This window comes from Paramisgurnus dabryanus, chromosome 14, assembly GCF_030506205.2.
Source record: "Paramisgurnus dabryanus chromosome 14, PD_genome_1.1, whole genome shotgun sequence".
NCBI classification, from domain to species: domain Eukaryota; kingdom Metazoa; phylum Chordata; class Actinopteri; order Cypriniformes; family Cobitidae; genus Paramisgurnus; species Paramisgurnus dabryanus.
Genome location: NC_133350.1, coordinates 33,154,160 through 33,172,317, shown reverse-complemented (window position 1 = coordinate 33,172,317; position 18,158 = coordinate 33,154,160). Strand labels below are relative to the sequence as shown.

Here is an 18,158-nt window from a genome sequence, read left to right as displayed (position 1 = left end):
ATTTGTTATAAATTAATAGATGTAATATATTATATATTTAAATACATTTGAAGTAATTAATTTGTGGTTATTAAATGATTCATATTATTTTATGTGTTCAGTTGGTAAAGTATGGTCTTATCATCCAGTTTAAGACAAAGTGAACAAGCCTTTTTAGTGAATGTTGTCAGGAGCCAAATTCCAGGCTTTCTGGAATCTTAAAACATTCATTATGTCTCATTATCTGTCTAACTTGTAAGTCTATAATTGGAGTGTATAATCACTCAGTCAGATCTTTAGTTTGTTACAGACCAGAATGTATCAGGCAAAGTAGCCCAGTCAAACACAGCGGTGGGTCTTCTCTGCTTCCCTAAACACTATCAAAATCACTGACATATGTTTTAATATATTTTCCATGAATGTGTATTCAATTATTCCCAATTTGTGCTTTGATCCAATTACATGTCAGCCATCATGCCTTGCCAACCATATAAGTTATATATATATGTAAAAGCTAATGCTGTGTGTTTTTTTTTTTGTCCTGCAGATACAAGCTGTGGGTGGATGCTTGTGCAGATGTTTTTGGAGGTCTGGACATCTGTGCCGTTAAAGCCATACATGGAAAAGATGGAACGGATTACATCACTGAGGTGAGAGCAATGTGTGCTTATCATAATTTATCTAATATCTGCTTTTATTTTTTACAGAATAAAGGGTAACGCTTTAGATTACAGCCCGGAAAGTACTGCGTAAGTACAGCGAATTTACAGCGTATGTTTCTGTAATTATAGTTTACTTATAAAGTATGTATGTGTAATTATAAGGGAACAATTTATAATATTTGGGGAATAAAGGGGTAACTGTGAGGAATAGCAGACGAATGAACCCAATAGCAGACGATGTCGGGGAAAACAGAAAACACTTTATTTCTTCACAAAACAAAAACCCACGAGGGGGTACACGACATGAACACATGAAACACTTAACTTTCACTAGATTGCCAGACTAGACTGGAACATGAAACACGATATACAGCACACAGCACAATGATCCTGCACAGAACTAAAGAAACACTGACATTAAATAGAATAAACCAAACAAGATAACGAGCGGGGAACAGGTGATGGGAATAAGTAATAATTAACAATAAGCAGGAGGACGAGGGGGCGGGGACAAATGACAAGACACCGGAGGCACATGCCCAAACACAAAAACAAGGCATGAACCTCCACACAAGGCCAGGGACTGCCAGAACTCTGCCACCATGACAAAACACAAATATAACAAGACTTCAAGGCAGAGTCCTGACAGTAACAACCAGGAAAATACAAATAATATATGCAGTAAAATACTGCATAAGTACAGCGAATTTACAGCGTATGTTTCTGTAATTATAGTAAACTTATGAAGTACGTATGTGTAATTATAAGGGAACAATTTATAATATTTGGGGAACAAAGGGGTAACAACCAGGAAAAATACAAATAATATATGCAGTAATTATTTTAGATTACTAAACAACAAAACTTGAAATTTAGTTAATGTGTTTATGCTATACAATACAATTTATTTAGACTTTTCAATAAAGGTTACTTACCTTAAGAAAGAAAAAGAGTACAGGAATTTGTTGGGTCATCAAGCAAAATAAAAAATAGGCAAGGCAACTATGGTGAAATCAAAGCAAGCAAAACTAGAACTACACTCTTAGAACGAATGTGTTAAAAACAACACATTAGTGTTGATTCTGGGACGACACACTAAATGCGTTGTCCCAGAATCCACCCATCTCTGTGTTATTATGGAAACAACACATTTTGTGTTACTTTACACACAACTTGTGTGATATTTTAACACAAAATCAACACACTTGTTACCCCCTTGTTTCACGTAGTTACAGAGTAAATACAACATCTGCGGGCTGTAAATTAAAGTGGCACTTGTTACCCCCTTGTTTCATGTAGTTAAAGAGTAAATACAACATCTGCGGGCTGTAAATTAAAGTGGCACTTGTTACCCCTTTTTTCCGAAAATATTATAAATTGTTCCCTTAAAATTACACGTATGTACTTTATAAGTACACTATAATTACAGAAATGTATGCTGTAAATTTGCTGTACTTACGCAGTACTTTACTGCATATATTATTTGTATTTTTCCTGGTTGTTACCCTTTTATTCCCCAAATATTATAAATTGTTCCCTTATAATTACATGTACGTACTTCATAAGTAAACTATAATTACAGAAACATACGCTGAAAAATTCCCTGTACTTACCCAGTACTTTCCGGGCTGTAATCTAAAGCGTTACCGAATAAAGAAACTCATACAGGTTTAGAATAACATGAGAGTAAATTAGGACATGATTTTTATTTTTGGGTGAAATATCCTTTTAACTATCCATTATAGTTCGGTTATGAGTAACCCACTTCTAGCCAAAATAAACTTGAATTTGCTTACATGTTGTTTTTTGCCAAAATAACTGTGTGATATTCTATCATTTATCTAAAGTCAAGAGTGATTACAAGGTGGTTGTTTTAATTTATAATTTTTTATATATATTTATATATGGGTTATGGTTAGACTATGGTTAGATAGTCTATGCAGTTTTTACTTACAGCCCAAATTTTGCCTTGTTTTAGCCTAGATGTCTGGACAAATACAGTAATACGCCGCCTTTCCAGTGCACATGACAAAAAACAATAAACCCAAAGTCATTCATTCCATGGAGAGTCGATTTTTTTTTTGCTTGTGCGACTACACCACATGTGATACGCTGACCGGAAGTGATATATTTTAGTGTATTCTCAAAACACTATTCATTACTGATGATAAGTAATACATTATTCATTTAATATGTATACATTATTTTTTTAATCTTGTCTCCATATGTTCTCTCCCAAAAATATTGTCAGTCTTTGTTATATATGCATAGCTGTTTTTTGTTTTATTCATTTGCATTCATTTATTTATTTCACTCTGGTAAATATTAGAATGAAGCCTCTTGCGCTGAAATAAGCTTTTCTCCAATGTTACGATTAAATTAAAACTTCATTACGACTGCCACTAGGGAGTGAACTATGACAATTGTGTCTGAATGTCATGTGCAGTGGAAAGGTGGCTTTAGACGTCTTTTAAACACAAAATTGCTTGCTGGGCTGTCAAGACATCAAAGCTGTGCTATTAAATAAATGTCAAAGCTGCAAAATGACTTTGTTACATTATTTTCATTTAGTCAATTAAACTTATTTATCAGTTATTTGAGTTAATCTTAGCAGTACATCAGTGATGCGCGGGTCAATGTATAAACAACCTGCATCTGACCGATGTTTTCAACTAACCTGCCTACAACGCGGAACGCAAAAAAATATATATACATATTGTACCCGACCCGCTTCCTAGCCCCAAGTTTTTTAAAAGTAGTAATTGTTTAAAATAGTTAATTGGCATCTTTATTTCAAACGACCCGACCGACCACAACCCGAATATCATGAAAATATTTTTGGATGACTCGTAAACGCAGGTAACCGCGGGTGACCGCAGGCACTCGTTCATTGTGGATCAACCTGTGCATCACTGCAGTACATTATGCAATAAATTGGGGTTATGTATTCAGTCTGTGTTAGGACAGACAAGACAACATTTTGTCTCAATAGAGACATAAGGGAGCGAAAAAACATTTAGGGAATTTATGTTAGAGATTGCAATATATCCCCACACTCCAACTTTAATTCTTATAAGAGAAAATAAATAGTTCACTCTTGTGATTTAAGAACACTCCTTTTAACCTTATTACCCACTATCAACATTATCACAAACATTATCATGTAATTCAAATTCTATAAAACATTCAACACCAAATTTGCCATAAATTGATATTGTTTGACAAAAAACAAAATAAAATTAATATAACTAGAGCTAAATTTGTGTGCTGTGCGTTTCAGTTGTGCATTTTATGAAGTTTTGTCATAATGTTTTTGAAGGTTTTTGAAGGTCATGATTCACATAAAAAGTCATTTCAAGTAATGCTGGAGGTCACCAGATTACACTTTTTGTAATAAGCTGGAACGGTGTAGACAAAAGCAGGCAGAGGCGGCGGATCCAAATGCAAATGACCTTAATGAACATAAAACAAGGCGAGGCAAAAATAGAACCATACAAAATAAAACAAAAACAAAATAATTCAAACCAGAGAATCCACATAAAACAACTGACAAAAGACAATGGAAACATTAGGCTATAAACACAGAGTAATCGGGATAACAAGACACACCTGTGCAACTATCAACACACGGACCAATAAACAAAAGAACATAAAACTACAAACATGGACAACAGAATACAAGACTTCAAAAAGAGTTACAAACCTGGAAAAACAGGACAGATACGTGACAGAGTCTTGTCCCTAGGAGCGGTTTCCAGACACTTCCAGACAATGACTGTCTCAATCCGAAGACTGCTGCCTCCAGAGGTCGCATTTATTAGGCTGTATACATTATCGAGGTTGTCTTATTTCAGAGTATTAATAATTACATGGGGCGCAGTCACTCAGTTGTTCATGTAGGTTGTCTACAAATCGGAAGGTTGGTGGTTCAATCCCGGCTCCACCTAACCAAGTGTCGAGGTGTCATTGAGAAGACACCTAACCCCAGCTGCTCCTGACGAGCTGGATGGCGCTTTGCATGGCTGACACCGCTGTCGGTGTATGAATGAGTGCGTGAATGGGTGAATGTGAGGCAAAAACTTGTAAAGCGCTTCGGATGGCCATTGGTCTATGAAAGCGCTTTATAAATGCAGTCCATCTACCATTATAAAGTTGACTGTTATTCTTAGTTAATCGTACATTATAGTTATATGTTTATGACTTGCGCATGTTACATTCAGTTAACTTAGATAAACCAGGCTTGATGACGTATGCAGCCTGCCAGGTGGGTGCTGTAGTGTAGTTGGGAGGGATGGTGGGCCAGGCCTGTGTAGAGGCAGGATTGGCCCTCTTGGGCAAGGCAAAGGGTGCTTCTGGATTGTTATTTGTGCATCCTCGTTTCTTTTCCTTGCTTCTTTTCCTAGCCTCTCGGCTCCACCCTTCTAAGATGCATACGAGGAAAGAGGCAAGGACAGAGAAGATGAAGCATTAAATGAAATGGCATATCCTCATTCCTCACTCTTTGTATAAAGTTCATTCTCTGTTATCAAATTATGAAGTGCATTAAAAACCCCAAATATTAAAATTAATATATGTGTCTATAAATAGATCGGAGGTCAATACATGAATATTAAAAACACTGTCTGAAAATAATTGAATGATTAAAGGGATAGTTCGGCCAAAAATGATATTAAACCCGTGATTTACCGGTACTCACCCCCAAGCTGTCCGAGTTGCATATGTCCATCGTTTTTCAGACAAACACATTTTCGGATATTTTAGCCGCCATTTTAGACTCCTCTGTATTCAGGCACAGAGCAGCAGCAGAGTAACCTCCGTAAGCTGCATACACTCTCATCTTGAATGCGGACGCGACTAAGATGGCGGCGCTACCGGAAGGTAGTTATTTACGTTAATAAAGTTTTAAATATGGATATTTCTACAACAACACCACGCGGATTACCCTCAGAAGACCTTTGTTTATCATCCTAGAGCCATTTGGATTTATTTTGTGAAGGATGGACGCACTTTTTTTGGACTTGAAGGTCGTGGACCCCGTAACTTCAGATTTAATCAACTGAAAGATCTAAAACATTTTCTAAAATATTCGAAAATGTGTTTGTCTGAAAAACGATGGACATATGCAACTCGGACAGCTTGGGGTGAGTAAATCATGGGTTTAATATCATTTTTGGCCGAACTATCCCTTTAATACCAACATTAATGTGTGTTCAAAGACGTGATGGTCTTGTACACACTGCAAACTTTCGGCAGTGACAACCACACTTAAATGCGGGAGTGAATCCCCTAAATGTTCGTTTCATGTCTGTAAATCCCGAAAATGTGATGATTGACTCAGAGATAACAATAGCAAAGTTCTGCCGTCTTGTGTGCTTATCACTCAGAGCTTTGACCAAAATAATTTAACAGCATTGTGTTTTGCAATAAACCTCCATCTTGGCGTTGTGTATTGTACACTTTTGTGAGGCTGCTTCACAGCGCGCGGTCTTTCAGTGTTGCCAGGTCCTCGTCTTTTTTGTCGCTTAACCGTTTATGGCTTTTGGCTCATGAAGCGATTACGTTTTTGGTGTTAATAAAGTGTGAAGGTGTGGTCCCAATATTCCGATCTTTGAGGTAAAGCATTTAGATTTATTTTGGTTTATTATTGGATTTTTCTTGTTTGCTGTTTTTTTAGTGCAAGATCTGGCAACACTAGTCAGCAAACGCTTGTGCCTCTGTCATTTTCTGAACCGCACATACAGAAGACTTTTTCCCCTTCTAGACATTTATTTTTTCAGAAGAGAGACTTGTCATGTCCATGATGCACGTTTAAAAACTTGATTAAATACTAGTTGTTCAGTTCGGTTATGTATGCAGAGTTTCTCTAAATGCGGTTGTCACTATACCTGCATTTTGCGGGAGTTAATTCAGTTGTAGAATGCGGTTGTCAGTCCCGTAAATTACTGAACTGTGTGTGTACAGAACAGGATTAAGCATTAAAAGGTGAAGTGACAACCGAATTAATATGCAGTGTGTACAGGACCCATGTGAAGGAGATTTATACATGCGTCAGGTTTAAACGATAAAACACTTCCACAGTATACACTTATGTATCCTCGCTCATTGCTCCCGTATCGGAATATCATGCCCAGTACGTGATGACTAAACGAAGCACACTGGGCACAGGGCCGGCGTCAAGGGGGGGCATTTGCGGGCAGTGCCCCCACAAACAGGTTGTTGTGCCCCCCATAGTCTTTTATTAATTTAGTATATATCAAGAATAATTAAAATAAATTAAACATTGAATGTTTCATGACTTGTAATGTAATCAAATGAGGAAAATATAGTTGATATACGTTTTCTTTAATTAAAATAGACCAGTTTCTCTGATTGGATGTATTGCCGCGTCTCACCCGTCTTACGTCTTTAGCATATTTGTGACTTGATACTAGCAACGTGTTTTTTCGCGGCATTTTATGGATCGTGTAAAATATGGATATTAGAACATTTAGAACGAACCAGCACCGCCTGCTTCATCTGACTTCATGCAAACACAGACTGGCTCAAACTCAGAGATTAGAGGTCGAGGTGGAATTTACAAATCTACAGGAAACTGTTTTAAGGAAGTTTAATGTTCGTACACGCCGTCTTCAGCTATTTTAAAGGTAAGTTAGCGTTGTTTTAAATTACGTAAGCTTAAATGTGAAGTGTGGCTATAGACCGTTAACAGCATTACGACGTGATTATGGTAAAGCGGCTTTTTTAAAGCTAGGACGCGGTGTGCGCTGCGCTATGAAACCCATTCATTTCAATGGCTTGCACCGCGCGAGGGCGGTTTGTTGTTGTGTCGAGCAAAGCGCGAGCGCAGCGGATCTCGCGCTCACGCCGCGGTCGAAGTTCAATAGTTTTGCGCATAGTTTGTGGTCTTTTGCACTTTATACGGGAAATGAGCTGAAAGTCTGTACCAGTTGTATGAGTGTGTGCTTGCTGTATTTGTTGTTTTAATATCTTGTTTTTGCAAGTTATTGTTGCTATTGCGTGCCCCCCCGTTGGAAGCCAAGTGCCCCCCTGTTATGGTCTGGCGCCGGCTCTGACTGGGCACTGTTACAGGTTACACAATTATGGGGGGGGTAACTGTGCCCAGTGCCTCAACTCATGTTATTTCGTTAATTCATTGCCCTTGTGGTCTTGCATATGTGAGTAAAACATCCAGACAATTACACAATCATATTTGTGAACATTGCAGTAACATTAGGACTGGAAATATGTGCAGTCCCAAAGTGTCTCATTTTAGACAAATCGTCAGGGGAGCTTCTGATTTTACATTAAACAAAAGTAAAAGTAAAAATGACAGATTTTCTCTAAAGGGTTAGAACATAAAAATATCATTTGTGCAGTAAAACCATTATGTCAGTGTGTAAAATGAATTTCTTTCACACATAGTCTCACTGGTAAATTACTGATAAATTGCAATGAAGAGATTATGTATGAACAGGCCTATTTTAAAAAACAAGATAAGTGGTACGATTACCATTTTTACTGGTATGATGCTATGTGTGAACAGAGAGTAGGATTACCAGTATAACCACGGATGACATCAAAACGCGCTGATAGCTCCAGGGACAATCATAACATTCTCACACAGACGCCGCGTTTACCACTCATGCTGTTTACTGAAGTTTCTCTCCACACACTGTAAAAAATGGTTGTGCAATGGTAGATTTAATAAAATAAAATGAGCATTTTTGTTTTGAATATTATAATAATTTTTTTTTTGAATAAATTAAACTTTATTTTATCATTAGCCTCTTTCACACAGTAATTCTGGTAAATTACCATGAATTTACCAGAATGAATTTACCAGTAAATACAAAAATGTGCTGTTCACACATGCAGTGACATTCCGTCTTTTTACCAGTAAGACATCATTCACACATCAGTATCAAAATACCGGTAAATTCGGAGAGAAAGCGGAAGTTTCCTGTGGCGCGCGGCCGGCGAGCTCCGTCCGTGTCGTATTTGTAAACGGCGGGTTATGACTTAATATCCACGGTCCGTATTTTGTTGTTTTCACATCTGTGGCAAACGGTCGCGAAGTTGCTCGTGACCAAACAACATTGCGTTAGGCGGCATCAAACGGAACCTGCGCGTTTGCAAATTAGGCTTCACAGATGGTGTGCTAAGGACGTCGGCAATTTGGCAATTAGATGGTAAGCTGTTTTAAACAACTTTGGTGAAGAAATGTGGATGTTAACTTCAGGTGTGCTCGACTTTTAAGCAACATGTGTGTGGAAACGTCCGTAAACAGTCTGGGGGAAACCGCGTCACCTGTATAAAAAACTTTCTGATTGGCCCGCCCGATCTGTCAGCGCGGTCTGACGTCATCTAAATGCCGGTAATGCTATATTTTTCGTTCACACACAGCGCTTACCGGCAAATTACCGTTAATCTTACAACCTGTCTTACTGGTAAATTGGGAGCACTGATTTACCGGAAAGGTTCTGTTCACACATGACATGTTAACTGCAATTTACCAGTAAATTACCAGTAAAGACTGTATGTGTGAAAGGGACTATAGTCATAATTCAGTCTGTGTCTTAGGTCTAGTCTACACGGACCTGGGTATTTTTATAGCCAGAGTTTTCCCTCCAAAAAAATCCTGTCCACACATGCTCGGTTTAAAAGAAATCTCCATCCTCATGAAAAAGCAAAAACACGCTTTCAAGTGCTGTCAAGAGCATGACACACCAGCAGGCGGCGATATAACCCAAATCATAAAGCCACCATGGCCAATCAGAAGCTTAACAAAAGTCGCAAGAATGTTTCAAAAATTTTCAGTTTCAGTGTCCTGATACTGCATTTTCGTGTGGAAAACGGCCGAACCATGTAAAAAAAAAGGTCACAAAAATACTAATGTCCGTGTGGATTAATCATGTTTTGAGTTTTGCCCTCTGTGTCCTAGTTTTCCTTTGTTGATTAGTTTATTTGTTTCCACCTGTGTCCTATTAATTATCCAATTTGCTCCTTGTTTGATCTGTGTATATATACCATCTGCCTTTGTTCAATTCATTTGTTGGTTCTCGTCTATGTTGTGTTTGTGATGTCTGTGGTTTAGCCTGTCTGCTGTGAGTTTTGTATTAAAAGTTTATTTTGAAGAAGGCTTCCATCGTCATCATCAGTTACCACACACACACGAACTGTAAAAATTAATCCACTTAAATCTGCAAAGAGGAAGTTAAGTTAATAATTTTGTTTTGAAGATTAATGATTTCGGTAGACACACCTTGTGGATTTGTAGACAAATTTTGAAATGAAACTCTTTTATGTGATTTCACTACAAAGACTTGTTAGTGTTTAATGTTCATTTATCTTTGATATTTGGTAGAATTTCTGTTTCTTCTTTGAGTTTTTGGTATTAACATTGTTCAAAGGAGTGTTGCTTGTGTTTGTACTGGTTACGCAATGATATGTAATCCATGATGTGTGTTAATTCATTCAGTGAGCATGATAATGCCAGTACTACAGTTTACTTTTTCATCATGTTGTGGTGATAATAATGGTATAATATGGTTTTAAAATGCTGAAGATAAACCGTAAACTTAAAATAAACAGCTTGTGATCTGTTCCCATAACTGACATAAATTTGTCATGACAGGGTGGACATATTTTTTGGTTTGCTTATAGTATAGTATAGTGTCTGCTTGCAGTTCATTCAGAAAATGTGCTGGAGCTTGACCAATATGCATTTCTAACAACCTAAGGTCTCCTTAATACAAAACATATGAAGTTAAAATCTGGGAAAATCTCAGATGTATTTATTTATTTATTGAAAATTTGCATTCTCAAAGGCACTTTTTTGACCCGTTTAATGCTATGGAGGCAGGTTAGTAGCGGGAAACTTCTCTGACATAGTTTACCAGTATTTCGGTACTGGTGTCTGAATGAAATCTTGGTAAAAAGACACAACATCGTTGTATGTGTGAATCACACATTTTTGTATTTAATAGTAGAGTCATTCTGGTAAATTTACTGAAATTACTGTGTGAGCGCCACACCATTGATAACCAGTTGTAATGCAAAACAGCTGTTCATCAGTGTTGGCAAATATGTTCAATGGAAAGGCCCAAGACTAATTGCCCACTGAAGCTAAGTAAGGTTGATTCTGGTTGGTACTTGGATGGGAGACCTCCTAAGAAAACCAGGTTGCTGCTGGTAGAGGTGTTAGCGAGACCAGCAGGGGGTGCTCACCCTGTGGTCTGTCTGGGTCCCAACTAGTGACGGGGACACTATACTGTCAAAAAGCACCGTCCTTTGGATGAGACGTTAAACTGAGGTCCTGACTCTCTGTGGTCATTAAATATCCCAGGATGACTTGCCCCATTGGCCTACTAATCATCTCCTCATAAACTGATTGGCTATATCACTCTCACACTCTATAGTCTCCTCTCCACTATTAAGCTGGTGTATGGTGGGCGTTCTGGCACAATATGGCTGCCGTCACATCATTCAGGTGGATGCTGCACATTGGTGGTGGTTGAGAAGATTCCCCCTTTCACAAGTAAAGTGCTGCAGAAAAGTGCTATTTAAATTATTATTATTATTAATATATAACGTTGTATTTGTATTCTGACTACATAAGCGCTGTTTTATGTTTCTCTTACTTTCTGAACCATCATAAGCTGTACTTTAATACAGCCGAATGCCTAATAAAGGTTTATTTATTTGTATGTTGTCAAACCATAAAACAAAGTATAAGAATGAAGTATGAAATAGCGACTGAAGGTGACCCATTAAAACTGCGTGTTAACATTGTTAACGTACGAGGAATCTTACTTCTGTTAAACTATTTAAGTCCGTCTGGTTAACAAACTGTAAAGCTATCTTCGTGTTTAAAGGACAAATTCGGTATTTTAGACTTAAAGCCCTGTTTTCAGATTATTTATGGTGAAATAGAACGGTTTTGACTGAAATTTCGACATTTGCGGCTGCCCTGAGAATTTCCGCGTGATTGTGTTTCACCTCACACCTCTACAATGGGTTTAATGGTGCACTGGAACAATCCTTCCTAAAATGCATTAAACTTTCGTTTACAAAGACGTGAAACTCACCGAGTGGTCAGGGGTGTTCACTGGTATGCTCACACAAAAATCGCTGCAAAAGATGCATTCCAACAGGTTTTATCGTAGTTTTTATCAACTCCATTGACTTGTATTAGATGTCCTGTGAGGTACGGTATTACTCCGCGCCGGGAACTTTGTTTCTATTCTTGCAATTGGCAATGGCGGATTAGCGCCACCGCCTGGGCTGGAGTGTCTATTATTCAAGCTCTAAGCGAAAGAATATACGGGTGTGAGGCGTTTGGAAAAATAGGTCCACAAGTTAATAACGAATGCTAAAACAGCTTTTGGAAAGCATCTTTTGCAGCGATTTTTGTGTGAGCATATCAGTGAACACCCCCGAGCACTCGGTGAGTTGTGACAGTCCATTGTGACAGTGGTGAGATCGAGACAGAGACACACTTTCTCCTTTACTGTGGTAAATATAAAGAGCTTAGAGAAAAACACTTTGACAAAATCTCAAAGCTCATACCAGAGTTTCATAACTCTTCAGACTCAGATCAAATGAAAATGTTACTGGGGGAAGACAGACACCCATCAGTTGCTGCTAAATTCATTTATCAGTTACACACCATCAGAAATAATCTACAGCCCTGATCTTGTACAGTATTTTTATTTTACCTCTCATCTGCCTCCATAAATGTACATTTGTATACTTCCAATGTTTATATTTCAAAGTCTACTTTAAATTGTAAATATCCTCTGATTCTATTTTATTTTATTTGCAGTAGTACTTCATCCATCACCCAGCACCTTAGCTTAATTGCACCTAAATGTTTGTTAATATTGTGTTATTGTATGTTTCTCGTTTTATGTATAATGCTTTGGCAATATTATAAGTGACACAATCATGCCAATAAAGTTCTTTAAATTGAAAATTGAAAAATTAAATTGAGTGAAGTCTTTGTAAACGAAAGTTTAATGCATTTTAGGAAGGATTGTTCCAGTGCACCATTAAACCCATTGTAGAGGTGTGAGGTGAAACACAAACACGCGAAAATTCTCAGGGCAGCTGCAAATGTCGAAATTTCAGTCAAAACCATCCTATTTCACCATAAACAATCTGAAAACAGGGCTTTAAGTCTAAAATACCGCACTTGTCCTTTAAACAGTCAAATTTCAAAACAAACAACAAGCAAACAAGTTGCTGTTCATTGGAAACGCTATTTCATATGTACGCAGCCAATGCTATCTCATGCTAATAATAATAATAATTTGTTACATGCAATAATAAAGCGCTTCACATATGAAAGGGGGATACTAGGCTTCAGTGGGCAACTAGTCTTGGGCTACAGGGTGATATGGCTATTTTACGAGGTGGCTAATTTGTATTAATTCATACTTGACCACATTCATACTTTTTTATACGATTTGCCTTAACCCCTGTGACGTTGGGTTAGAGGTGCGGTTTCGTTATTGTTGTTTTAATTTATTATAAGCATACGTTTTTGCATGATTGACTTCATGCAGTTTCATGAATTCATACAAATTAGCCACCTCGTAAAATATGTACACATTCTCGTGAGGTCAGGCTGACCAAGCTCATTCTCGCGTCAGTTCCTTACAGTCTCAGCTCACTGTACAGAGTAGACGCAGAGGAAGATGCGAGCATTCACCGGGAAAGCAAGAAATAAACATCTGAGATTCTATTCAATCTAAAGGTTCAGACAAAGCATTTCAAATATATTCTCTGAACTCACATAAAAAAGGAAACTGAAGTCCCAAGTGTTTCAGTAAATAGATTTTATGAAAGATGATTTTGAAGGGTTATGATGGCCTCAAGGAGCTACAGGCTATTAATGTGGTTAAAAATGTTAGTTTCAAGTTTAGTTTCCACCATGGAAGGATGTTGCAGTTATTGCTCCTCCCCAAGGACATCTTACAATGACTGAACGGTTAAATCATACAAGTGCTTACTGTTTACGAGAAAACCTGACACTGGCAATGTTCTTTTTGCATTCAAGACATATTTGCAAATCTGACAAAATCATTAGTCAGATGATGTAGTGCCGTGCTTAAGTGTTGTTTTCCCCGCTATGCCACTTCATCATAAAGATGCCATGGCTTTGTTGCTATGGAAACTGTTTTCTGTATTAGCGTACAGTGATTAGCATAAAATCATCCCATTTTGTCTATGCCACTTTTCTCCTATGGTTCTGTATCCTCACTCTACAAGTGAATAAATAACTACATTTGGTTTGTTATTTTGCATGTTGGGAGACTAGGAAGTCAAAAACAAGGCCAAAGGGTCATACTGTTTATGACTGATTTAACAATGTATAATTCAAAGCTTGTTGGATGTCATTCAACCCATCTTATTATCTCCCAAAGACATAAAGAGATGTAATGCAGAGAGACAATACAAAGTTGGATAATTTGCCAACACACAGCCTCTGGTTATAAAATCCAGCGAGACATCTATTTGGATAGTTTTCAGTGCATCAAAGGCCAACACATGGGAGAACTACAGAGTAAAAAGTGTGTGTTTATTTTGCCTGTGGCCATTTATCATGTTGTTCAGGAAATTAAGTAAGCCAATGGTTCCCGCCTCTGCATATATAACCTTTATGGTAAAGGCATTGAGATAAGCTCAACAAACAAAAAACATCCAAGATGACAGAAGAAACACAACATAATGTTATTTAATCATTAATGGTTATTAATAGTTATACCACGGGTCTGTTGAATGCTTTATTGGCTTTATTGGCTGAGAAATGTCCCATGGGCATTTTCTTAACATTCCTTTAATTGAGCTTTTTTAACATCAATATCTGTACAGCAAGTAAAATAATGATATGATGTATTTGGCTGTAGGTGGTGGGATCTTCAATGCCACTCATTGGAGATCATCAGGTTGAAGACCGTCAGCTGATAGCTGCAATCGTCCTTGCCAAGATGAACCAGGAAGGAAGTCGTCCAGCAGCTCCACAAAGACCTCCAACCACAGCTCAACCTGCTCAGGTATGGTCATAAACTTGAATTTTATTTGACCGTACATGTTATTATGTTTTGACTAAACAACACAATATAAACACCGAAATCTAATACAAGCACTGTTAGGGCCAGATTTACTAACAGCTTGCGCCATGGCAAACCATAATTTTGGCGTTAAATAACGGCTGTCCGGGTTTACTAAAACAGCGCAGTGGATAATTAACACTGTAACGGTATGGCCTAGGTATTTTTGCGACTGATTGCATATGCATTTGTCAAAGTTCCCCTTTCATATCAGGAGTTTTTCAATTATTCACACAATGCGAATTACTAATGTTTGCGATTTGTGAAATTACTGGAATTTGTGCCGCTAATTAACAAAAAAATGTACGCTTTAAATGGATTTTTTGTTGCAATTGTTGCTGCCAGGAAGAAGCATCTCAGAGATCGCATGGTAGAAGGGAGAGGATTTTTTTCAATGTATTTTTTCAAATTATCCAAAAATATTGTTTGCCAAGCCATGTTATTTATAATTTGCTTGAGGAAATAAGAGATGACTTGAAGCAGGAGTCGTCACGTAATACCATGTGTTTCAAAACTTTTTGCAACCCTTAATTTTTTGTCCTCCACATTTTTTCAGTAGACTGTGGCTTCACAGTCTGCATTTTCACCTGCATTGTCCGTGGTAATAATTTGCGCTGCTCTTAGATTGCGTTGGTCTTTATGGAAATTAGCTTCTGGCATGTGTTATTTAATTTGTGCCTTTGTAGTAAATAACCCGCAGATATTTTCACTTCCATCTGCGCTTTTTTGGAATTGCGATCTAACTTTAATTTGCCCTGTTTAGTACATCTGGCCCTTAATTTGTTAAACATCTTCAGTGATACAGTGAGGAAAATAAGTATTTCAATACCTTGCTATTTTGCAAGTTCTCCCAATTAGAAATCATGGAGGGGTCTGAAATTGTCATTGTACTGAAGGTGCATGTCCACTGTGAGAGACATAATCAAAAAAAAATCCAGAAATCACAATGTTTGATTTTTTTAACTATTTATTTGTATGATACAGCTGCAAATAAGTTTTTGAACACCTGAGAAAATCAATGTTAATATTTGGTACAGTAGCCTTTGTTTGCAATTACAGAGGTCAAACGTTTCCTGTAGTTTTTCACTAGGTTTGCACACACTGCAGGAGGGGTTTTGGCCCATTACTCCACACAGATCTTCTCTAGATAAGTCAGGTTTCTGGCCTGTCGCTGAGAAACATGGAGTTTGAGCTCCCTACAGAGATTCTCTATTGGGTTTAGATATGGAGACTGGCTAGGCCACGCTAGAACCTTGATATGCTTCTTACAGAGCCACTACTTGGTTATCCTTGCTGTGTGCTTCGAGTCATTGTCATGTTGGAAGACCCAGCCTCGACCCATCTTCAATGCTCTAACTGAGGGAAGGAGGTTGTTTCCCAAAATCTCGCAGTACATGGCCCCGGTCATCCTCTCCTTAATACAGTGCAGTCGCCCTGTCCCATGTGCAGAAAAACACCCCAAAGCATGATGCTACCACCCCCATGCTTTACAGTAGGGATGGTACTCATTCTTCTTCTTCCTCCAAACACGTTTAGTGGAATTATGACCAAAAAGTTTTATTTTGGTCTCATCTGACCACATGACTTTCTCCCATGACTCCTCGGGATCATCCAAATGGTCATTGGCAAACTTAAGACGGGCCTGGACATGTGCTGGTTTAAGCAGGGGAACCTTTCGTCCCATGCATGAGTTCAAACCATGATGTCTTGGTGTATTACAAACAGTATACTTGGAAACGGTGGTCCCAGCTCTTTTCAGGTCATGTAGTTCTGGGCTGATTTCTCACCTTCCTTAGGATCATTGAGACCCCACAAGGTGAGATCTTGCATGAAGCCCCAGTGCGAGGGAGATTGACAGTCATGTTTAGCTTCTTCCATTTTGATGATTTGATGATTGCTCCAACAGTGGACCTTTTTTCACCAAGCTGCTTTGCAATTTCCCCATAGCCCTTTCCAGCCTTGTGGAGGTGTACAATTTTGTCTCTAGTGTCTTTGGACATCTATTTGGTCTTGGCCATGTTAGTAGTTGGATTCTTACTGATTGTACTGTATGGGGTGGACAGGTGTCTTTATGCAGCTAACGACTTCAAACAGGTACATCTAATTTAGGATAATAAATGGAGTAGAGGTGGACAGTTTAAAGGCAGACTAACAGGTCTTTAAGGGTCAGAATTCTAGCTGATAGACATGTGTTCAAATACTTATTTGCAGCTGTATCATACAAATAAATAGTTTAAAAAAAATCATATATTGTGATTTCTGGATTTTTTTTATGTTATGTCTCTCACAGTGGACATGCACCTAAGATGACATTTTCAGACCCCTCCATGATTTCTAAGTGGGAGAACTTGCAAAATAGCAGGGTGTCCAAATACTCATTTTCCTCACTGTAATTACCTGTACTTGAGAGCATCTTCCTGCTTTTTATATTTTATAAACAAAATTGTGAGTTTCTTGACTCAACATGAGTCAACCACATCATAAAGAAAAACTATGTGTACTGTCATGACAGATTATTAGTATAAATAATAATATATAGCAATTGATATAGACTTACTTGAATAAATACAGGATGTTTTTAAAGTGCTTTTCCACCCCTTTTGATTGCCCTGATCATCAGCTGTTTTTAAACAAAAGCCGATGTCGGATAGTGGGAAAAAAATGCTTTAATATGCCAAAAGCGATTATAGGCCGAGATATCGGTGCATGCATATGTTGAAGAGAATCTAAAAATGTTGACGATTGTTTGCATATCATATTTTCAGAGCACTGCCTTAAAGGAAAGCCAGGCTGATCCGAACAAGATCCCCGGCCAGCGGCCCCCTCCACAAGGTTGTTTACAGTACATTCTTGACTGTAATGGAGTTGCAGTTGGACCCAAACAAGTCCAGGCAAAATGATTTCAACCGCCTCAAATCCAGATAAACCCACAATAAAGAGAAAGTTCAGTCCACTGGTGCTGGTTGGGGTTAAGATAGTTAAAGTTGCGTAGTTTGGAGCTTGTGCTCTTCAGAATATGCCTCGACTGGGTAGTTTGCCCCTACAGTATGTGGTGTTTATCTGTACTGTTTATATTTTGTTTCATTTTGATGGCTGCCTTCGTTTTCTTGTTAGTCGTGTGGTATTCAGGGCTTGGCTGTTAGCTAAAGAAGATTTTTGATTGTGCCTACGCAAACTTCAGTGCTATAGTGTCCCGTGTGGTCAATATGAAAAATGTACTGTTTGTACGACTTATTTCAGTTGGAGTAGTTTATTATTGTTTATCAGACTGATATTGTCTTGTTTGCAGATGTGTGTGTGTGTTATGTGTGTGATGTTGTTTGTATTTAAATGTGGTGTTTGTGGTTTTGCATGAGTGAAAAGTAAATCCATGTGTTTACATTTCGGATGCACACAGTGTGTA

General features: G+C 38.0%; 1 protein-coding gene across 1 annotated transcript in view; it reads left to right on the top strand.

Annotated features, from left to right (window-relative positions):
* Positions 1 to 18,158, top strand: part of syn2b (synapsin IIb) — a 185,250-nt gene that overhangs the window by 159,662 nt on the left and 7,430 nt on the right. Inside the window, exons 9-11 of the mRNA XM_065265920.2 lie at positions 527 to 629; positions 14,552 to 14,698; positions 17,521 to 17,587. Coding sequence (XP_065121992.1) covers positions 527 to 629; positions 14,552 to 14,698; positions 17,521 to 17,587 — 317 coding nt within the window. The remainder of the gene's footprint in view (positions 1 to 526; positions 630 to 14,551; positions 14,699 to 17,520; positions 17,588 to 18,158) is intronic.